This window comes from Lampetra planeri, chromosome 25, assembly GCF_965212315.1.
Source record: "Lampetra planeri chromosome 25, kcLamPlan1.2.h2, whole genome shotgun sequence".
Classification (NCBI taxonomy): Eukaryota; Metazoa; Chordata; class Hyperoartia; order Petromyzontiformes; family Petromyzontidae; genus Lampetra; species Lampetra planeri.
Window position 1 is genome coordinate 3135987 of NC_136131.1, and position 24046 is coordinate 3160032.

General features: G+C 41.7%; 1 protein-coding gene across 1 annotated transcript in view; it reads right to left on the minus strand.

Annotated features, from left to right (window-relative positions):
• Positions 1–3014: 3014 nt before the first annotated feature.
• PPP5C (protein phosphatase 5 catalytic subunit) overlaps positions 3015–24046 on the minus strand; it is a 33983-nt gene continuing 12951 nt past the window's right edge. Inside the window, exons 3-13 of the mRNA XM_078605943.1 lie at positions 21383–21530; positions 20875–20996; positions 19867–19932; positions 18107–18205; positions 16246–16351; positions 14981–15123; positions 11901–11988; positions 9333–9373; positions 7987–8165; positions 6561–6642; positions 3015–5378 (exon numbers count right to left, since the gene is read on the minus strand). Coding sequence (XP_078462069.1) covers positions 5316–5378; positions 6561–6642; positions 7987–8165; positions 9333–9373; positions 11901–11988; positions 14981–15123; positions 16246–16351; positions 18107–18205; positions 19867–19932; positions 20875–20996; positions 21383–21530 — 1137 coding nt within the window. The 3' untranslated portion in view covers positions 3015–5315. The remainder of the gene's footprint in view (positions 5379–6560; positions 6643–7986; positions 8166–9332; positions 9374–11900; positions 11989–14980; positions 15124–16245; positions 16352–18106; positions 18206–19866; positions 19933–20874; positions 20997–21382; positions 21531–24046) is intronic.

Here is a 24046-nt window from a genome sequence, read left to right on the forward strand (position 1 = left end):
TCTGGGGCGTTATGTAAAAACGGAAAACACCACACCCACTCCTGCTGGTCAATGCCATTGCTTTTGTTTTCATGTCAAGCTTAATTCCAGTACGTTGAATGAATATATGCAGCAGTATATAGGTACATTACAGAGGGAATGAAGTGTAAATTTGGGATTTTTAAAATGCAAACAAAATACACAAAAAATGCAAATAAAGAATGTCGATGCCTTGGGTCACCGAACAAAAACATGGGCTTCGAAACAAGTACAATAGGTTAGTGCAACATTTTACCACCCTTCCCCCAAACGTTTCGACTACCCTTCCACTATCTGTACAATCATCAGCCATTATCTATCCCAATGCTGCTGCCCTCTTGGGTCTGTGATTCAAACATCCAGCTCACTGTGGCAGCCGAGCCGATTTGAATCGCTCCATTTCTGCAATGGTCATCCTCTGGGGTGTGTGCGTTTCCCTCCTTAGGCTGTCATTCTTTCACAAATCTCCTTCAATGGCCATGTGATGTGTGTCCTGTTCAAGCCCACTTAAGTCAATTACGCACCAAGGATGCATCTTTCCATGCTTCTCTGCACCTTCCAGCTCTTCTTACATTTTGTCAGTGTTCACATTTTTTTTGATGAACAAATCATAAGCCAGCATTATACATCAATGAAAAACTTGCAACTCCCAATAATCTCTTTTCGTGATCAAATCTAAGTTCCTCGAAAGCACTCCATCCTGCTCGTTTGCCTCCGCCATCCGTTAAAACTCCACCTGCATATGCATGCTCCTAATCAAGCCGCTGAACGTGACTTTGTTTTGCCTTCTTGTCGAACTTTGTGGCCTTCCGTGCGAAGCTCTTCCATCGTGTTGTGCAATGTTTCACCGCAATAATTAAGCATCCCGTTCCGGATAAATAGGCAGCCCCATGTAAATAGACAGCTGTATAAACACAGGGGTTCGTAAATTTGACACTGAAACAGTATGCACGTAAGATTATTTAATTCCTAAAGCCACAAGGGTAAATTGCAGAACTGATAATACCCAACAAGAAAATGATTCACTAAAAATATGAATTGGTTTGATAAAATAAGCAACGATAACCGACGTGTTCCTTGAAATATAGTAATGTGTCCTAATATATCCTCATCAAAGGAAGCTTAATTGCAATGTGTAAGTGTACAGTATTTATATAACTTTAATTTGGATTAGTAGTCATGCATTGGGCTGTACAAAGCATACCAGCAAGTGCACGTTGTGTCCGGGAGGAAAGTTATGCATTTTCAAAATAAATTGAAGACAAAGGATGATATTGAGTGATACTTTATGATGTGCCTCTTGACAGCAGGCGACGCGATGTGATCGAGGTAAAGCAACAAGTGCAATGTAATTTTGAAATGTCTTGTTCAAAAAAATAAGTTAATTCATGGCTCACATGTTTGCGAATAAGGTCACACGCGCATCTGGTGATAAAGTGGATAGAAAATTAAAGCGGAGCAAATTTCAAGTTAGAAAAAAAACTAATTGGGGAAAATGGATCAATGGTGGTAATGGTCAACATTAATGTATCCCCCCCCCCTCCCCTAAAAAAACTTAAAAAAACAATTATATACACACTGAATTGTGTACACAATAACACACGCCTCTAACCATTAGAACATAACCAGTCGAATGAAATCAATCTTAGACGTCTTGCCCCTGGAATGCACAGCAAAAAAAATCCATGCTGGCTTTCAGCAGAACAACCAAATGCTCAATTGTAAAAAGAGAACCACTAAATTATTAACTGCACGTAACACACGTATTGCAGTCCTAGCTTAATTTGTCACGGCGTACTAAAGCCTCAACATTTTGGTGGATCCGGATTTCCCCAGTTTTTCGTTGCTAGACGCCACACGATATTTGACATTTTCCATAGGATTTTAGCATAGGTCAGCAGGGTCACAAACTTTTGTTCAAGCAGTCGCTGAGCACAAGTTCAAAGGCCCATAGCCGCAAGTGGCCAGTAACAAACACCTTAAGAGGTCCGGCAGTCAAAGTCTCATAACATTTGCGTGTCACTCATTCTGCTGTAGCCATGCTTCGCAATTTAATGCAAATATTCGTCAGTGAGGTAACATTACATCACAAATGTACACAGGATGTTCTGAGGCTTTAAGTCTCACGCGGCAGTGCTCCGAACTAAGACCAACAAAAAAAACCCCAATAACTTTGCATCGATGCTCTGCCGACATGCCCTACACCGTATACCGTGAGAGGCCGCTAGAGGGCGCGCGCGTCACATCCACGTGTTCACTTGAGCTCATCGATGGATCATCCTAGTGCATCTTTTTGGTTCTTTCGGTAAAGTCACGTAGAATGGAAATAATAAAATAATAAAACATAATAAAAGAATTCTCACGACGTTTCGGCCACAACGCAAGCAGCCGTCCTCAGGTGGAGAACAGGTCTGTCGAGAAGACAGAGTCTGAATATCAGTCTGAATGTCAGACTGTCTTCTTGACAGACCTGTTCTCCACCTGAGGACGGCTGCTTGCGTTGTGGCCGAAACGTCGTGAGAATTCTTTTGTTTTATTTTTATTATTTTATTATTTCCATTCTACGTGACTTTACCGAAAGAACCAAGAAGATAAATCCCTGCAGTCACGAAAGCTTTAAATCGAAACATCCTAGTGCAGCTTCACCTTCCAGGCTGCTGCCTGCCTATGGAGGCCACTGTTCCCACGTTTGCTGGACATTTTTGAATTGACGTCACGTTTCCGTAACAAACGTAAAAACAAAAATGCTAAGTGAGTAAACATTACAAAAAAGCAAGTTATCTGATGACTTCAATCTACAATTATTTAAACACTGTGGCTTAGATGTATAATTCTTATGCTGGTTTTCAAGCAATGTATGTGTTTTTTTCAAAGCAGAGCAGTCCACATTAAGGGCAGGGCTGTTTGCAAATTTCAGGTGAAGTGGATTTAAATCGGTAAGTCGTGTGGCTCCAGTGAGTGTTGTACTAACCAAAGATAAAACAAAATTCCCGTCATTCATCACAAAATAAAGTTTACTACCACAATGTGTTCAGTGCTTGCACAATGCTTACGTAAATGTTCTCAGTTCTCTTTGAATATTAAAAAATACAGTATTTATCGTACAGTGTGCCTTCCACATCCAATGTTTAGCCATGTTAAAATTAAACAATGTGGGTGATGCTGCCGCGTTGGATAGCCACGATGTTAAAAGTCTGCGTTGATAGTGCCGCATGAGCAAAATGAACTAAATTAAACACAACACATTCATCAATAACACTGTCGCCTTAAAATGATGTGACATTCAGGCAATAGCATTTGTTCATAGCAGCACATGTGCCATGCATTTTTACGTTTACGGCAGAGTTATTGACGAATGTGTAAACATTTTACGATGTTAAAAGGTCACCCACCGCATTCAATATGAGCGTCAACAATGAACGCAAGCCACTTCCAGCCAACTTTCAATGTCCCCACTTTAGCATTGGAAAATTGGGTGCCAAGGTTGAGTCTATACTGACAGCAGAGCTAAATGGCTGTCAAAACTTTTGCACAACTTTAAAAATATGTATTCAAGGGATGGATCAAGGCCAGCTCTTTGTTGGTGATAAAATGGTTAAACCTCAGTTCTTTTGCCTGCTGCATTGCGAATGTTAAACTTTTTAAATTTCTCTTCTCATTAAAATTAACTATTTTGCAATGGGACCTGCGTATAGCCAGTGCAGCTGATCACCTGTAAAATAAATGGCCAAAATGCTAACGTTTACGAAGATGTACCTTTAAAAAAAACCTTGCTAATTTAGCGTAAATATTAATCTCAAACAAAATAGCTCATTTACCTCGAGCACACGTATCCAGCTCATGTTATAACCCAATAAGACAGGCAGAGTGAGCAGTGCACCGACTCCCATACTGTTACTGGATACAAAATAAGCATAAATGTTCCTGGTGCTTCCAAATGTTGAGAGCACTCACAAGTGACACATGTGGGGAAAGGAAAGTGGCTGAATGGCTCAGGGGGCGAATGACCGCATAAAAGCACTCTGCCTGTACCACTCAAATCATTGGGTTTGAATTGAATAGAAACCTTAAAAGAAAATAAAGCAAGTTGACAATGGCAACGTTTGATCATCCCAGCTTTACAACTGATATTTGAACAATGAAAATATAAGCATTTTAAGTCAGCACACCCCAGTTCCGAGGGTTTATTTTGGCAGAACTGTGCAGAATAAATCTTATTTGTGCGAAAATAAAGACGGCTCAGACTAGCATTTGTGCGAAAGAAGCCCTCTCAAGGGATATCTGTCAGAAGTCTACGACAAGACCGGTAGCTCCATGGCTGTGCGGGGTTCAGGTATGCAGCGTGTAGAACTCTGGTTGATGAATGCTGATTGCACACTTGTGATACGATGCATTCAGCAAAATATCAGGTGTTCTTTTTTTTCCCAAATGGCAGAGTTTTACTAGGTACGCACACAGTGGGATGTTCCTTGCGATAACTCTGGGATTTTTGTCCAAGACATCCGCGTACAGTAGCATGCTCATGCGAATTAGTACGGGTTGTAAATGTGTTTTACTGCCTTTGTAAAGACATGCATCTGCACTGGAAGGAGGCGCAAACTGTGACATTCTGCAAGTTTTCGTTGGTAAGCATGAACATGGTACGTGAAATAAGATTTTAATTTTTGTCATAGATCTTACATGCACACCAAGGGGCAAGATCTGTTCTTATTTGGAGAGTGAAGCGCAGGACGCCATCCTCCCCCTTATTCCAACTTTAACTATCGCAAGGAACAAACATAATCAGGGCTTACCTAGTTTAAACATACATATGACAGAGGTATCCCTGTTTCACAGCTATTTAATAATAAACTCACTGGGTACTGATCAAAATTGAGAGGATTTAACAAACCTGTTGGTTCATATAAACTGCAAAACTTTGGGAGAGTCAGAGAAGTTTCATGGTAAGATCTTTGAAGATTAATTCTTGGCTTGACATAAAAAAATTTGAGTGAGTATTTTTGTTGTTGTAAAAAGCACAGGTGAGAGAATAAATAATGAACGTTGCTTTTCCATAAGAGCGGTTTGAGAAGGAGCTTGAGGCAGCCTGCTAGAGGTAGGAGTTTGGTGGGCTGCGTGGGGTCGTCTTGTTTCACGGGAATGCGTGGTTCGGGAAAAGTTGGTGAAGGTGGGAGGGAGAAGAGCCTTTTTTTCTTCCCTCCTTGCGTTTCATTTTTGTCCATGCCTGCACAAACCCATCCACCGCTCAACAACGCGGTGGCGAGTCTTTGCAGGACCCTCCCTTTGCATTGCAGAGCTCACATAATCCCCATGCGCATGAGTGCGTTGGCATAGGCCATGGGCTTCACATTCGGGTGAGGCTGTTGGTGACAAGAGAAAAAAAGACAAAATATTGCCCTTTAGCCAGTGAGAGACAAATGTGATCACTGTTGCAAAAAGACACATACGCACAGACACAATTAATTGTAAGAATTAAATGAAAAATAATAACAAGTGCAAGTACATTAGTTACACATTTGAAATACATCACCCCTAATCTACAGTCACTGTTGTCTGTACAGAGAAATGAAAACATTCCGAGGTTCTTTAAATGTATGCCTTATTAAATGCAGATGCAATTTTGACATGCTCAAACATTCTTTGAGTGAACATTTCAGTTTATGTGTGATTAAAAAAATGAGAATGTGTCAACACTTTTAAGGTGTAGCTTTTACAAGATTCACAAATTAAATGCATCTAACGAAAAGAGCACTGTACATGTTAAACCGCTGTCGGTGGCCTTGTAATGACCAAATGTACAACAGTTGAGATATTGTCGAGACCAGTGACCAAAGTGTAATTATTTCATATAGATGAGCTCATACTGTGAAACCAAGCGATGTGCTTAGCTTGGCAATAAACCACATTCATGCCAACCAGTCTGGGATTATGAAATCTGTACGTACGCAACATGTTGTCCTGATGACTCTAATTGCATGATTGATGTACAATAATACCTTCTCTAAGCTAGATTCGAGTAAGCCAAAATGCAGGGTAAACCAGAAGGCAACACAAATAACTAAATGTTTAATAATTAACAAAACAACTCCAACTGATACACTATTCGCAGTCCTAATGAAACTGTGCATCATGGGAAACGTTGTGCCTACGTGCACTAACAATTCTAAAGTTACACACAAAACTTATCTGTTGTATAGAATTCAGCAAACCCGTTTCTTTGGAGGCCACGTGCCCTGCTTGGACTATCGCTCGCTCTCGTTTTTTAAGTTTCGGGTTTATTTTCCAAAGAATCAAAATTATTCAGGCCTCTCTTAAAATCTATTTAACCCATTATAAGCAGTGAACCTCAGCCCTCCCCCTCAGCTTCACGGTGATGCTAAGCACCTCAAATTCAACTGTAGAAAAGTGATTAGTTATTAAATTGTAAACATCAGGGGCTTTGCACACAATTAGTCTGGCTTTGAGTTTTTTTTACCAAAGCATCTCCCATTCATGCTCAGGCTAGGGGCACTAACTGTACGGTTCGTTCGATTTGTACTCACAACGGCAGCAAATTCATGGAACTCCGGTTTTAATGCGGGAGCCGTCAGATGAATGTAGGAGCCTTTGTTGCCCATCTGGTCACTGCAGGGACAAAAGCAAACACGATCAGTATGAAACAAGGAAACACGTTAATCACAAAAATAATAACAGAATGGTTCTTTTTAATAATAATGACGTTCATAACGTGCACAATACTTCACAGATGTACATGACTGTGACTCTGGGGCCGTGACTCTCAGTCACTTGAAAGCCAGGTGAAAGAGGAGAAGGGGCCTTTAAGTGCCTCTGAAATGTCGGTGTACATTGAACGCTGCTCCGATTGTGCCGTGGGATAGCGCTATAGACGGCGGAGGCTGGCATGGCCTGGCAGTGACTGTCTTGCTCCTTGGGGTAGAGAGGAGGTTCGTGAGTCGTGCTGCTGCTACGGATAACTCTACCGTGAGCTGTGGTGCAGGGTTACAGAAGTGAAGAGAAATATGGGGACTGCAACGGAGAAACGACACCCAGAAGTGGCCAGTCCTGGCTCCTTGATTTATAGAGCAAGTTTCTGAGTTGCGCTGCTCGGGAGATGTATTCTGTGAGCTGCAGTGCAGGGTGAGAGGAGTGAAGACACGGCAGATGACCAAAAGTAGAGCCATGGTGGCACAGACAGGCGATGTTGTAGCTGACCCTGCTGGCGATGGGAAGCCAGCGTAGAGCGCGGAGGGAGGTGAGGGAATCTAGCCGAGGGTGACAGGCGTCGAAAACGATGCGGGCGAGATGATTTTGCAATCGCTGGAGATTGTTTTAGATTTCTTGATGGAAGATTGAACATCAAGCATCGATCAGATGTACTTCTGCGGCCGTCTGGAACGCTCTTCCTTCCGATATTAGAAAGCCACTGGAGCTATCCACTTTAAAATCTAAATTGACGGCTAATTTCTATAGACCTGCTTTATGTGTTTAGTTTGTTGTCCTTGCCCCGCACCTCAGATTAGCACGGTGCGAAAGAAGTTCAACATACACACAACATATACCTGTTGCCAGTTAACTCAAGTTACGTGGAGTTTTTCCATCACTGCCGTGGAATGTCTCAGGTCTTCTACAAAGAGCAACTGTGGAGTACACGACTGGAAGGAAACGAGAAGCTAATTTTGGGTGCTGCGGTGGAGAGATGTCATCACCCTTGCCAGTGCATCTGAAAGCGTACAATGCAGTCAACCGTCTTTGTTCGACGGTTATCCAAAAGCCACTGCGAGGATGACCGGAGTTTACGTAATGGTTTATGCTCCTTGACGAGATCAGCAAGGTATTGTGTGGTTTATCCATGGCAAGAATAGCGTTGGTAGAGTGACTCGAGTGAATTAGTGAGTAGTGTCATATTTTAACTGAACGAGTGAGGCAGCTGAAGGTTCCTAGAGAAGACACGGTGCTTTCCCCTCTTACCAGTAGTTGGGTGCAGAGAAGACGGTGACGCAGCGGCCGTCGTGGGCCACCTCGTAGCCTTCCGGCTTTACCTCGTGGCTGCGGATGATCAACTCGAGGTTGTTCTGCTCCATGAAGGCCCGGCTCACGTCCGGCCCAAACTGGCAGCTAACGCCGCGCTTACTCACCGAACGGCCAGGCTGTGGCACACCACCACAGCCATGAAAACAAAAATAAATTAAACAAAATGTTCACCCTGGCGGTAAATCTGTTACCATCATCACGAACCTCCTCACAGTTCAAACAAAGTCATGGAATTTGATGATAACCTCCAGTTTATGTTAACATCCCACAATTGTCTCGTGTCACAGCCAAGATGAGCACACAATACCACCCATTACCGTAAACTGGCAAATGTAATTTGGACTTATTCTATTGGTGAGGCCACAACAATGTGTGCGACTGGATGTCACGTATCGCTGAATTACATAGCTGTAGTGTTAATAGGTGTGAAATGTTGCTACACTGTATACCAACTGTGTGTACCATAAGTGTACCCCATTTAAGCCAGCGCTGGTTGCTCTGCATCCCTGTAATCCAGCACTGTGGAGGTGAGGGGTTGGTGGACCATAAAAATGTTGTGAAACCCCATTTCTGCGGGGATCGAGGTGGATCCACACCCTGGCTCACCATGCGAAGATGGTGATGCAAATTGCAGACTGATGTTTTTTGTCCCTTCTGTATGAGATGTTGCTCATTCGCAACGATACAGGTGTTATGGCTTCCCCCCAAAAGCATAAACACTAATCGGCTAAAACCATCTTTTAAAAAAGTTTTTTTTTTTTTAACCATGTAAGGCCCACTGAGCTATGCAGCTCTTTTCAGAAGTGACCTGGCCACAACTATAGCTCAACAAAAGTGGCTCGTCACGTGGAAATATAGAGCAGCCAACTACTCTAAACGTGTGTTTTTTAAAATTTGGAGGGAAAAACCGGAAAAGCCGGAGAATAATACACACAACCATGGGGAGGGCATGCAAACTCCAAATATACAGGTGTCGGGGTCCAGATCGAACCCACGGCCCGCTGTATACCAGGCGAGGAAGTTGACATCTCGCCACCATAGACTGCGAAGCTTGGGCAATTGTTGGTGACACCTGAACGTCTTGGCTGCCTTCCCAGCTTTGTCTGTGGTCCCTCAGCAATTGTCAGATTCAAACTGCACTCACAACGAGGCTATACAACACTAAACATTAATTGGAGGAATGCGCAAATATAACGCCTGGAACAGCAGATAAAACATTACACACATGCAAAATGGTTCATTAAGCAAGTGAAAAGAAACAAATGTGAATAAACACAACTCACCTGTGGTTGTGGGTCTGACCACAGCAAGTCACACATGGGACCTAGACAAAGGAAGAAACAAAAGAATAATATTATTTGAAGTCCTTGATCCGTGAGTGGTTCTGTAGGTGGTTAAGATATGCCTGTGAGTGGTGAAGATATAACAGCTAGTTTTGTAAGTAACAAACATTAAAAAAAATGTACTTAAAGCTTTCGTGACTGCAGGAATTCATATTCTTTGGGTCTTTCGGTAAAGCCACGTGGGTTTACCGAAAGACCCAAATAATTTTTAAAAATATCCTGAACCTTGTAACCGCCAGCTGCAAGTGATGCCACACAGATAATATCAACGTATCCTATCATTGTCAAGCCAAAAATTGGTACGGTATCTACATGTTTCAGCTGTACTTAGTGATGAGAATGCAAAAACGAGCCATACTTAACAAGCGTATTAAAACGAACTTAACGAAAAACATGGTACAGGGGGAATAAACTGCGGAGTGATGTCAGCAAGGGACTCTGCTAACACATATTTAATTTCTGGCTCAGATTGTGTAACTAAAATGCGTGTCATAAACCCTCCCCCAATTGACAAAGCAAATTTATAAAGTTGTCAAGAGAACAAATGTGTCAATTCATTATTGATTCAGCACACCAGTGTGCTGGAGAGCGATCCGCAACATTTAATAATTCAGTACAGCGATTCGCTGGTATTACAACCGGCATCATCAGGAAGGTGCCAGAAATCTAGCAAGAAACTATAACAGTGTGCGCCTTAAATGATGACAATAGCTGAAACTTGGCAGTATGTTGCAAGCAATGGATACATATCAACGTGAATATATGAGTTGACTCTAGCTTCGAGTTAGCTCTCGTCAAGATGAACCTCGAGAAGCAAGAGGAAATGTTGAATGTGGCCATGCAATAGCGCACACGCTGGCCTAGGGGGCAGCACTGCACCTTCGCATTCCGACGGTGCACCAGAGGTCGCAAACGGGTTTTGATTCCTTACCCGTACCCGGCCGCACCAGGGTCGCAAACGGGTACCCGTACCCTACCCGATACCCGGCTACCCGTACCCGGCGGGGTATCGGGTAGGGTACGGATATCGGGTACTTGATTGCGACCTCTGGGATGAAGCCATGTTGCAGGCACGGGTGGGTTGATTCTAGGAACTTGAATTGTGAAAAGAGACAAGACGTTGGGAAATGAGTGACAAACGTTTACTCACCAGTGACTCACGGCCTACCCGTACCCGTACCCGGCCGCACCAGGATCGCAAACGGGTACCCGTACCCGGCCGGGTACGGGTAGCCGGGTATCGGGTACCCGATTGCGACCTCTGCGGTGCACTGCAGCCAGTGCAGTGTCAACACAATGAGAAGCCTTCTCATCTAGTTCTACTTTAATGGTGTATGATCAATACGTGCATTTATTGTACCCTATTAAGGCGGTATGGTTGTGGTGTTACGAACACATTCTTTTTTCCCATTTTACCAGGTAAGGCCCACTGAGCTATGTAGCTCGTTTTCAGAAGAGACCTGGCTACAAATGACACCTCAACGAAGTGGCTAATCACGTGGAAATGTATAATGGCTAAATTCTCGATACGCATGTTTATAAATGTGGAGGAAAAGACCACAGGATCCGGAGACAAATCCATGCAACCACGGGGAGAACATGCAAACTCCAAATATACAGGCGTCATAGTCCAGATCGAACCCACGACCCCCGATATACCAGGTGAGGGAGTTATAAAGGTTGCCACCGCAGCGCCCCTTAAAATATAACAATCATGACTTTACATGCTCAACCTGGGCGTACATTCTCAATTATGATGAGGTAAAATAAGCCAATACGGTTATAACTAAGGCTGCACCCAGATATTTGCTTTTCCTTCAAATTTAGCTGAAGATATCTTTTTCAATATTAAGATAGGGTTGGGTTAAAGCAAGAAAATAATTGCGGAGCGAAATATTCGTTTTGAGCACTGGCGATTGCCGTTGTGACGTGACCAGTGTGGCCGGCTGCGGGGAACAGGACGGAGAGGGGAGTGCAGGGAAGGAGGGGGGGGGAGGAGCAATGATAAGGATGAGTGAGAGGCGAGAGACAGAGAGTGGGAGGATAGGGACGGGGGGGGGGGGGTGAGAGACGAGGCAGGGGAAGTAGAGACAGATAATATAGAGAAAGAGACTTCCGTTCCTATGACACAGACGTACGTCATCGGAATGGGAAAGGCTTAACAAACCTTGTAACAAAAATTACAAATTGTATTTGAATTTAGATTCACTCAAAAGATATAGTGTTAGACATAACGGTGAAGCAATGATTATGCCGATTGGGTGTATTGTCTGATATGGCTATTGTTCATAATTGCACCCCAAAAAAAATATGAAAAGTGCAATTTGGTGAACCCCTAAGCTACTAAACACACTGACGTGCAAGTTTCCACCAACTTGCATATAACAGTACACCAGCCTGTTTAATCGAGTCTACAATGCTTAAAGAGAATGGTCTTGTACATTTGTAGGTAGTGTAGCTAAAAGGAACACAACACCACTTTGTGGTTTACAGCAAGCGTTTGCCTACCCGAGTCTGGCGGCTGGCGGTTCCGATCGATCTTGCGGATGTCGTCCAGCGTGACCCCGTCCTCGCTGAACAGGCCACCGTGCATTATCTGCAGCACAAATCCCAACATCGCAATCATTTCCACCGGCAGTTACATCACCAAGTGCTCTCAATCCACTGCGGGGACGTGGCCTTTGCAAGTTCAAGCCTTCATAATTTCAACGAGTAATAACCCGCATAAGTGTTTGCTCACTCTCACGGAGAGAGAACGACTCGGAGGCACGAGGAGGAACCAGACGAGCGGGCAAGGTAGTCACGCCAACACATTCCTGCAGAGGGAGCTGGTAGGAACGTTGGGTTGCTCGGTCAATGGCCAGGGTCAACGGCGGCGTGGTGTATTCCGCAAATATGGCCGACTGTGAGGGCGGGCACAAGCCGGCGTGAGTAGATTAAACGTTGAGTTTTATAAGGGCACCACGGGGTGACCAGCCCTTCCCCACCCAGCCCCCCCCCTCCCCACCCAGCCCCCCCACCCTCCCCACCAAGCCCCTCCCCTCTCCACCCAGCCCCACCCCTCCCATTTTTGTATGCACGACGGACGGACACAATAATCCCCTGTGGGCTGGTGGAACCAGGTGGATCCTACCAGTATAAGCCCGTGCCAACAATTGCCCAAGTTCTGCGGTCCTCTTAATATTCTACCGTTATCGGACAATGAATAAAGGTTGACATGTGGGAGGAAACTGGAGCACACAAAGAACAGCCACGCTTGTGGGGGGGGGGACACTATACAGACGGTACAGGTGGAGTTCACATTTTTGCTCTACTGCTTTCTTGTGACCAGCCAGCATTATGACATCACGAGGGCCACATGAAGAAGTTTCGCAACATCTGTGCGATCCACCAACCCCCCCCCTCCTCTCCACAAGTACTGGATAACATGCCACGTGCATAGCCGCCACCGCCCGGCTATGCCACCAAGCCATATGTTTTCAACAATGCTCTTGCAGTCGGGTGGCGAAATATAATTAAATTAAATGTTAAAAAGACACCTTTGGAATACAGATGTGTTTAGTTCACGACTATTTATTCGTCTAGCAATCTGTCTACTCATGTCAGATACTCAACCATATTATAAGCAGACACCTGCGAAGACCGAACTGGCCTTCAGCTGTTTTCCTACGTGAATGTAATAGCAAGGACTCAGTGAAAACAAACAAATCTCCCAGCTTTACAAACTTTTTTTAAAAGGAATTAACATAAAATAACGTAATGGGATTATCCGTTTTAATTAATCTATGTTGTTCGGTCACGTTATTTATATTTCCCAGTAATTTTAGCCTTCCTTTGTGCGTGACTGGTTGAATAGCCATGCCACATTACAAATATGTTTTCAATGGGTTATGCAAAGTGTATATATTAGTGTATAATGAAAATACATTTTTATTGACTTATCAACCAAGTAACTAGTGCCATTACAACTGGGTGAAATTGCTCCTTGATACTAATAAATATTATATTTACTTTGTACAATGTCTTTCACAAACACAAAACATCCCAAAGCACTGCATTATAAAGATCAGCACTCTGCACTCTTCTAATAGGAAATGTCATCGTGAACGTTCGGGGAATGGGCAGTGATGAGTGGAACTCGGCCTTCTTGAGCTACCTCTGCCCTTTCGTCTCATCGGTCATTTCTTGAGTTACTGTAAATTCAAGCGGTTCTTTTTTTCCCATCAAACTCAGCAAAACATGTCCTGACCGTATGCGCCGGTGGTGGAGGAGGCTATGAGGGTTTGTGTAAGGTGAGCGCTTGTGTTGACGAGAGAAAAAGGTCAGGGGGGTCCACATGTGTCTCCGGCAAATGATAACCAATCAGAGGATGTTTGAGAAAATTGTTCAACTAATTGCTATAAATTCTTTCTGTGGTTGTCAGCGCCAGTTCATACAAACATATCTAATCAACATCGCACCTCCCAGAAATTCCTCAGGAGGGGAAAGTTTATTTCCGAGGAGAAAAAGACTGGGGGGTAACTCACGAAAACTCAATACCTGCCTTTATGAAGGCTGCGGGAGCGGCCATTTATTTACATTACCAATAGCATAAATTACACGTCCACAGGATATTTGAGATACGGTCTATGAAGAGCTCTTCCTCTGGCCCTGAACGCACACTTGTCGACATAAACTTTAAAAAAAAAAACACTCTTCCAATTACACTCCCTTCAGCCGACATTTTTTTGCCCAACGCACAGCTTGGGAAGTGAATTTTACCTTTTTTTTTATTAGCCATAATAATAACAACGCTGGAACTTTACATACACTTCACTCTTCTTTGAAAAAAAAAAATGCAAAGAACTCTTGAAAAATTGCGAGAAAATGCTAATTGTAATGTTGCTTGTATTGCCCTCTTTTCTCAAGTTCTTATAACATAGTCCAATCCCAGTGTTCCCTCATCGAGTACAACTTGCCACAGCGCCGTCTGTTACTGAACACTTGTTGTGTTTAGGCCTGTGCTCAACCGTGAGAAAATCAATACATGAAAACACAACAGGGGGTTTTGTGGTCCACCAGCAACACACTGGGATGCCAACCACCACATCATTAACTAAGTTTGCAGATCAGATGGCGGGCATTAAACTATATTCTGCTGGAATTTAGCTTTAATGTCATTAAACTCATCCTAGGAAGAAAAATATATAAGCAGAATTTGCCCACAATTCACAGGAATGAATGATGAAATAGTGTAATGCTTTTAAAAAGAGAGTCGATATGCCTGACAAGAAACTGATTAAGTAAAGTAATTTGTGCCGATTTAAAAAAAATATATATTTTAAAGAAAAAAAGTCATGTTGACTAGAGCCAGCCAAAATAAATAAAAACACATTTAACTTGTACATTAAAAAAACACTAAAATAAAGTTATTGTGGACAGAGGCAGGCTGAATAAGGGGTTGCTCAAAGGATGTATTGAACGATGGCAATCAGAGCACGCAAGTGCGTTGAGATGTACACGCTGGGCAGAACTTGAACCAGCAGTGGAATTAAAATGAATGGCGATTGCCTTTTGCTTGTCATGCAATGGATGCAAGTTCACCTTACCAGCACTCTGCTGTTGATGCACATGGCGAGGGGAAGCCACTGGAACACTTCACTGAAGAAGTCGAACATCTGAGCCGTGTACTTGGCCTTCACCTCCCCTTCGAAGCCGTACATCTGGTTCATGTTGTCCGTCTCATGGTTACCTACAGCGTTGAGCGCAGGTAACAAGTCACCACGGATTAAGAGTGTTTTTTTAATGAGATTTTTACCTCCCTTAGCTGCATTGGAAAAAAAAACCTGTTATTACTGACCAGCTAGAATATATCTATCCCAGCAAGCAAGATTGCTGTTGAACACCCAAGAATATACGAGCATGCATAAAATAAAAATGACCTCCGTTCTTGAATTTGGCAATAATTGCATTTACTTCTATTGTTTTACCTTAATACATGATAGTAGGAGTATAATACGAAGCAAATGGATGCAAAGAGTGATATCTAGGTGAATTAAATTAAACCGCTGCAATTAAAGTTAAAATACTATTTTTTACGCAGAGGTAATTAATGTTTATGATTGAAAAATGCCAATAACTTTATTGAATGTAAACATGAAAAGATTGCATTTGCAGGAGGTGAACACGTTCAAGGAAAAAAACAACCACATTGATCATTACACTGGCTTCTAACAATTAGTTCACATACGGATGTGTCAATGATGAATGTGGGGAGATGTTTTACTTTTGTGATTGCACTGAACGCAGAAGTTAAACAAAATTTAAGAACATGAAAATGAAATAAGTATTCGACCTTAAAAATAAATAAAATGTCAGTTCTTTAAAACCGAAGATTGTCTTAAATTAAAATACTATTCGGTACTGAGACAGTATGTGAGACTGATGAGAAACAATGTGCAAGCAGTACGAGTCTCAAAAACATATGTTGGAGTTGTGTAACAAGAAAAAAACCCTGCCAGGGTTTAGAGCTCAGATCCTGGGTTCATAGTTAGTGCACCATGTGATGCATTTGTAAATCCTGTAGACCACCACCATTAAAGCAAACCTTAAACAAGAGCACATTTCATACAAACACCATACAACCACCATTTCATACAACCACTAATTCATACCACCATTTCATACAACCACTACTGAGTGTGCTTGCATAGGCGCATTACTGAATTCAGTGCAAAACCAATGTTCTCTTTCAATGGTGACTGATTTGGGACCACCACATTGGAAATTGCTTTTATTTTGCGCTAATTACATGGAGGCATACTCTCGGTACTTTTCACCTCAAAATGAACATGCGGCTTTAGGGTTATCTCACCTCGCATTAAATGGAAGTGGTCTGGATAGAGAAGCTTGAATCCGAACAGGACGAGTATAACTTCCACCGACCAGGAGCCTCTGTCGACGAAATCGCCATTGAATACCTGCGGTTGCTCTGCTTAAGGAATCTAAGGAGTCCATTCTTGACTTTGATCATTTGTTGGGAAGAGAAAACATGTTGCAAAATACACTTGTTTTTTTTTAATTAAGTTGCTTTAAGTACGTAAAATGAAGTTGATCTATTTAACAGTAACATAGTATAATGCCTGAGTAAAAAAAAAACCCCCATCCATGCGATGTTTAGTATTTTTGGAGCAAACAATGTGCATGCATTGTTGATGAATGTAATTCAAATTAAACACTCAATATGTATTCTATTCTATTTAGGATTTAGATAGCGCCCTTTCCAGGGCAAGAGCAGAATTAGATGGTTCAGTTTTGTTTTTTTACTCACCTCAGGAAATTATCGTGAAGCCCCGTGATTGAGTGCAATGGCCCAATAATGTACAATGAAGTTCCATTGTTTACTACACGGGAGTGTGGCATGGTTTAACTTTAGATTAAGACGTTTCCGGTGGGCTTTTTCACACGAGTTGGTCTTCTTGAATACAGTAGACCACTGCTTAACCGTATTTCTGTTCACCACATACGCAGTCTGCCATAAACCATGACCCTATTCAAACATGTTAAAATTGCCCTGATACCGTTTCCCACTCTGCACCATCTCCTGCAGTTGTGGCACAATCCCCAGCTTGCACTTGCCAAGCCGATTTTAGTTCTGTATCTAGACATCTCCCTCCACTCAGTTACCCATCACTCACAGCTTCTCTCCTCGTTTCGTCCTCACACCGGTGCCCCCTCCCTCATCATGTTTAAACTTCACTTTGTTTAACCAGGTGAGAACGAAAGATCAGGATAAATTTGCAAGAGTGACTCTAGGTCACCAAAAATTACTTTATACAACAATCGTGCTGTGACGGTTCCACCTGAAGACGGAAGCTTGTGTTGCCTCCGAAACGTCGTGATTTTTATTTTACTTTTATTAATTTTATTTTTTACCTACGTGACTTTACCGAAAAAACCTAAGAGTATGAATCCTTGCAGTCATGAAAGCTTCAAATCTAGAAAGAACAGAAAAACTTACAAAAACAATCATCGCAGGCCTTGGCAACCTGCGGCTCCGGAACCGCATGCGGCTCTTTAAGGACCGCTTCATGATGTTATTTATTCAGGGCCATCGTCTCGTGTTCACCACACAGTGCATTGCGGCTCTCCTTGTTATTTTGGTTGCCCGACCTCTGAACTATTAGATGAAACCATTGCAAACATAACTCCCCACTATACTCTTAGTTTTTTTTATACTTGATACAGTAAATTTAGCTGTGACGGTCCCACCTGAAGACGGAGACTTGTGTTGCCTCCGAAACGTCGTGATTAATTATTATTTTATTATTCTTGTTTACCTACGTGACTATACCGAAACAACCTAAGAGTACGAATCTTTGCAGTTACGAAAGCTTCAAATCTAGAAATAACTCCCCACTGTGCTCACCAGCTCAGACAGATTACCGTGTTAACTGTTACCGATTACAACTTCGATCGTGCTGTTTGTTGCTGGCTGCTTAATGTCTTGGGCCTTTGAGCCAGGGGTCAGCAAAGTGTTTAAAAAAAGACGTGATTATGGACATGGCTCATGCTTTTTAAAGTTGAACAGAAAATGACGAATTGCTTTGTCATCCAAAACCATGAAAGTGTCCCGATGGAAATGAACATCATCTACAACATTGTTACCGCAATTTATTGTCATAATGCCACACTGAAAAACAGACAAATACTCCAAAAGCATGTGTGAAGGATACGTAAGGATTTGTTTCAGATGGGAGCCCATTGAGCTCAAAAATGTGTAGTAGGTCAAAATATTGACCATGAATATCTCCACAGACGGTAATCATGTCACCCTGTTCCAGAAAGAGACAAGTCATTCAAACATGATCACAAAACAAGCCAAGTGAGCCAAGTGGTAATTCAGACATTACTATGATGGTGTTGTGATTGGTGTCTAAACACATGAACATAACCGATGACGCTGGTTCAATAATGTGTGATAGAAGTGTAACTTATTTGCCAATTCAATTGTAATGCATACACTACTTGGTAACGCTGCTGGGATGCCAGAGGGGTAAAAGCACAAACAACAACCAAAAAAACCTCACTTTGTCAATAACTGCCAAAACAAAAAATATATATAATAGGGGACATTTTGGACAATGGTGATTTTTTATAGCACACATCATAGCTCAGGTACTATGAAGGAGGGCTATTGTCCGAAACAGTCACCGATTATAAATATTTCTTTCAAGGCAGCATTATTAACGAAACGTGTCAGCTTTTTTTGTGTAATTTATGATCACCCACACACACCTGAATATGTTTAGGTAAGCTGTCCATTCTCAGCTGCAATTTCATTCACTGCACTGGCACAACTTAACGTAATCACGTCACCACTTTACAGTAAACGTAGTGCTATGGAAATTCTTCACATCGCCCAGCAGCTGGGGATAATTCAACTGTTCGTTGAACTAAAATAGTTTGAGTGTGAACTGCATTCATAAAAGCATATCGAACCACCCCAAACATATGCTTATACCCTTAACAGAGACAATACTCATAGCACTTTCAGAACTGCCACAAATGACTGCTTTTCTGCGAACTAAACATTTTTATATAAATAGCAAAAATAATCGACAATTTTAAACATGTCAGCAAGACGAAGAAAATATTAATTTGTGTACAATTTACTAAATGTGTAATTGCAATGTGTGATTTTTGTACCAATATTTAAAGCATCTATTTCTTCCTGCCAAGTCACCCATGAGTTTAATATCAGTTTAAGTCTAAAAAAAGTTTACCTTGATTTAATTGCAGTTATCACCAATTTTACCCTAAATATTTTATAGCCACCTATCGATGCAGAGGGCAGCAGTTTAAAAATTGTAAAATAAATGGCATAGTTCATCTTAGGACACCTAAAATAAATGAAACTCACACGTTTCTCCCACCAACCCATTCAGGCCTTGCGCATTTTTTTTGGGAATCTCAGGACAAATCAGAACACTAACATAAATAAACAAACATTTTGACTATTGCTGATGGCAAACTAAAATCTCCGACTAGGCATAGATTATGTTTCTTATAACACTAGATGGTGCTAGTACATTACGTCTGAGAATATTACGGGGTGAAATCTGGGTAATTGTTGATCATAGCTTTCTGGCGAATCACAGAGCCCATTGAGATGCACCTGATATGATCACTGTGCTTGATGTACATAACTCGCTCGACTCAATTCACAATACTCAACTGAATATTTGTATTTAAAGCTTTCGTGCTGCAGGGATTCATATTCTTGGTTCTATCGGTAAAGTCTTTACCGAAAGAACCAAGAATATGAATATTTGTAGTAAAATAAAAAACCTTTCATTGGACATTTTTGTAAATTAAGTGCCCTTTTATGCTGAGCTAAGCAGCAGGGTAATATGTTGGATTCCATTACAGCAGGTGCTCTGCTGCAAGCAAACGGTACCTACAAATGTGAGCGAATAGGGAAAACAAAACTTACATCTTTGATTGTCACCTCCACCAGACTGGGTAACTTCTGAAGACTTTGCTTGACCTGGAGGAGGATCTATGGAAGTAAACACAAACCAAATATAAACCAATGCACATGCGGCACTAGACGTTGTAGTATATGTTTGCACATTCCTCTACGAGGCTTTGATGCCCTTATTACTTAAACATCCATGTTGGAAAAGGCACAATGTGTTTACATTTGGTGTTGGGCAAATGCTTATATCTGAAATGTTATTTTTTTATTTCCACAATGCAATTTAATTGACTAAAAATATGAATAAAAAATGTAATACCTTTTATATTTCGAATATACATTTTCATACATTGCATTATTTGCATGATGGTACATTGACATTCACTTATTTGTAAATTATATAACAGTAAGGTGGCTGATAATGCGTCATAACATTCTTGTCACTGCAGGCTATAAATAAAGAGAAGGTACACCCATCTTGGATGAGTCCTGAGCGCTTAGTCCAAGCGTGGCTAAACGAGGTTAACATAATTATTAAAGTCAGAGAGAGAAAGCGTTTCAGTATGGATAACCGATTCAACATCCTGACTTCAAGGCCTCAAGTTGTGAGAGAAGAAACTTTTCCGTTGGGAAGGATAAGCATTTGGAGGGCTCAGGTTCCGCTCAGCAAGCCAGGAGTTTGCTCACAAATGCGTCCACTCCCCTGCATGGATGTGTAGCATACTCTCTGTACAAACAGTTGCACAGATAAAACGGTATAAATAATAGCAGACTTCCGAAACCGACCTTGTATTTGAATCGCAAAGAGCAATGCAAGGGCTTTTCCTCTGATAACCGAGCGGTCCAAGGCACGCATTCTTGTGTAACGCACGCACGCGCGCACACACACACACGAGGTTGACCACTGGCACTAAATGAAAAAAATGTTGCTGCTTATCTACTTGATGCAATATCGTGCAGATGCAGTTTTGTTTTTAACTGCATCACAACGCACAAAACCATCAATCCCACACATTCGTTTACCTGATAGGCATATTTCCTGTGCAGTTTTTTCTGATCTTTGAACCATTCAATGAGCTCCTTCATGAACGTGACCGTCACTTGGCCATTATCCACCTTCGGTCCGGTGTAGTCATCCTCAATGGCTGAAATGAAACCCATGGGGCAAAACACATTCACGACTCATTTCACCATGCAAGTTTCATTTGCTTACATTTCCATGGAATTGGCAATGTGACTGCAAGTCGTGCGTGAGGAATGTGCGTTATCTTTAACAATTAACTTTACAGCAGACGATACCTCTTTGGCAATTCCTCAAATCAATATAGAAGACGCTGCCGAACTTAAAACGGTCAACTCATTGACTGCGTGGTCCGAACAGGCTTTTAACCTGCTTAGAAAAAAATAAATTTACTAGACACGTTAATTTCCTAAATCCGTAAGCTCAAGAGAGATGCTGTCTGTCTACAGCACTCAAGAGCTGTGGTTGAATGACTCTTAAGCCGTAAGACTTTTCTGCGGCAAAGCTTACCCATGCTATCCAGGTCCAAGGCATCGGCCACAGACTTTTTGCTGTCGTCGCTTGCGATGGCGCGCTCAAACGCCTTGCGCTTCACGATCTTGCTGCACTCCTGGTACTTGAGCTTGGCGTCCTTGTCGTTGGGTCTTACTTTCACCACCTGAACAGGCGATTCAATTAAGAAATGAAAGGAGTGCGATTCAAAGGAATACATTTTTTTTTTTATCGTTTCATAAATTATTAAAGCGATCCACGTAGGGAAAGTCCCTGAAGGTGGAAGATTTCGTTTTCGATTGACATACTTGGATAGTTCTCAGTGACACTGGTGGAACAATCAACCGCACCAGAACATCAACAGGCCGATAAGCACAACTACTGCATGAATGGAAATTAAAAACAAGCCACAGTTGTGCGATTGTGGCCATGCAATGCAAACTATGGGCCATACAGTAAACCACTAGTCTGCGCTCCTTCAAATGCAGCAACAAAACTTCACCAACTCTCCTGAAGCCCTCTCGTAGCTAGCAGACCTCGCCATTGCCATTTAGCTCCAGAATATGCTGCCACACGCAAGAATTGACACAAACACAGCAAACGTATGACATGTAAAAACTATTTCAAAGTATATACTTATGAATGGCATAGCTTTGTGCTATCAGGAAATCTGGGAATAAGACAAGGCCAAGAGTAGCTTTAAAAAATATAACTCTCATCCCTCTTTCTTTCTACTTTATTTAGCCTTAATCAGATACTAAGGGAACCTGAAAATAAAATAACTCGAAGGGGAAAAAACATGCATAGAAAACTTGGAGTAAACTAACAACAGTTTTAAAAGTAAACCATTGGAATGGAAATTTAAATAAAATTCTCACAGAAAATATAAGCATAAAACTACTATAAATGTACAAAATCTGTAGCAACTTAATCAAACCGAAAATTCATAAAATGGGGCATATCAAATTCTAAACAATTAAAATAATTATATAAACAAATGAAGCTACAAATGTCTTCAATACAACTGCAAGTAATTGCCCTTGGGATAGTGACAAAGGATTGATCTTACCTACATCACAAGGTCTGTCTGAACTGTTATAATTCAATAGATGTGAAGGCAATTGTGTAAATATTGTGTACACAGACCAATGATAATGCTCCCTGGTCTGTGTACACATCACTCTTGTCTAACAGTATGCCAGTGTAACATGGTTTTGTACCGATACTATATACAATCAAACTAATATCAAGAATATCCAATAAATAAAAACTTGTTTACCTCCCTTGTATATTTAAAAATGTATGTTTGTTACAACTGTACTTGTTATACCCAGGTCTCTATGGAAACAGAAACTTTCGGTTTCAGTGTGGTCTATTCTGGTTCATAAAGGTCATCCCATCTGGTAATAAAGGTCATCTGGTTATGAAGGTAATCGTTTTTTGACAAACAGTAGGGAGGGTTTCACGCCAACTCGTTGATAATTTAGTCGTTTAATTACAACTGTTTGCAAATACAGTTTTCATCGTTCAGCTCTCAAATAGTATTTATAAATATTTCACATCCAATGGAGATTGCTGGGAGCTAAATAAAGATGGTGAGCTGACAAATAGCCAGTGACTCCTCTGTATACTCATGGAAGTAGTAATAACATATCTCCTTCTAAAGAAGATAATTAATTATGTAAAAAATATGACCTCTCAGTTCAGCGGATATTCCAGTGTAATTGTAGGGCCATATCAAAACCCAAATAAGGCGGAGGGCAGCACCAATTATTCCAAGTAGATGCCTATAACAGCCACCCGGCCTTATAGAATTATCACCATACCTATTTAAGATGTGATTTTCAAATTGATTTGCAGGTTTAAATGCAAAACTACAGGTGGTAGAATGCTGATATATGGTAAATTGTGACAGTCCCATGGTCTAAAAGGTTGTTCAAGATTCCTTCTAAATAAATCGATTTGCATGAAGAGCAACTTGCTTGATATGTGGCCAACAAACTTAAACCATGAAATATTTTACGAGCAATAACACGGCAACTACCAATTATAATTTTCCCCGAGTCACATCAAATGACTTTTGGCAATCTGGATTTAATTCCCAGTTTCCACAAACTATTCACCAAGTAAACATCTGGGTTCTAATTATCACAGAGCACCAACACCGAATAAGGCAAATGAGAATTTGGGAAAGCACAATAAGACACGAGCGGGCAAACGGCAAATGGAACGGTGCAAAAAGAGCGAGAGTGCAAACGCAGCCAGGGAATGATAAGTCCAAATTAAATTGGCAGCCCACACAGACAGAAACCCATCTCTGGCACGGTCACAAGCAGGAAGCTCCACAGGCAACAATACTGCGTGGTTCCTTCGGCAGGGAGTGTGAGAGTACTATTCACAAAAGCCCATAGAAAATCCAACAGAAGATGCTAACGTGAAAGTCAAGGTCATGGCGGCATACCCTGTGTAAAAATGTGTGTAGAATAGTCTTAGCTACTGGCTCCTAATGTGTTCCGTGATTTGTGGCTGCAGAGCATATGTTTGATATTGAAACTGCATTACAAGTCACTGGCCTGCTCAGAGAGCTGTCATGTGCCAGGAATCAAGTAATGATCCAGTAGCACAGTGCTCATTTATTCAATTCTAGTGCACTTGGTCACAGAAGACTGCATACATTTAAAG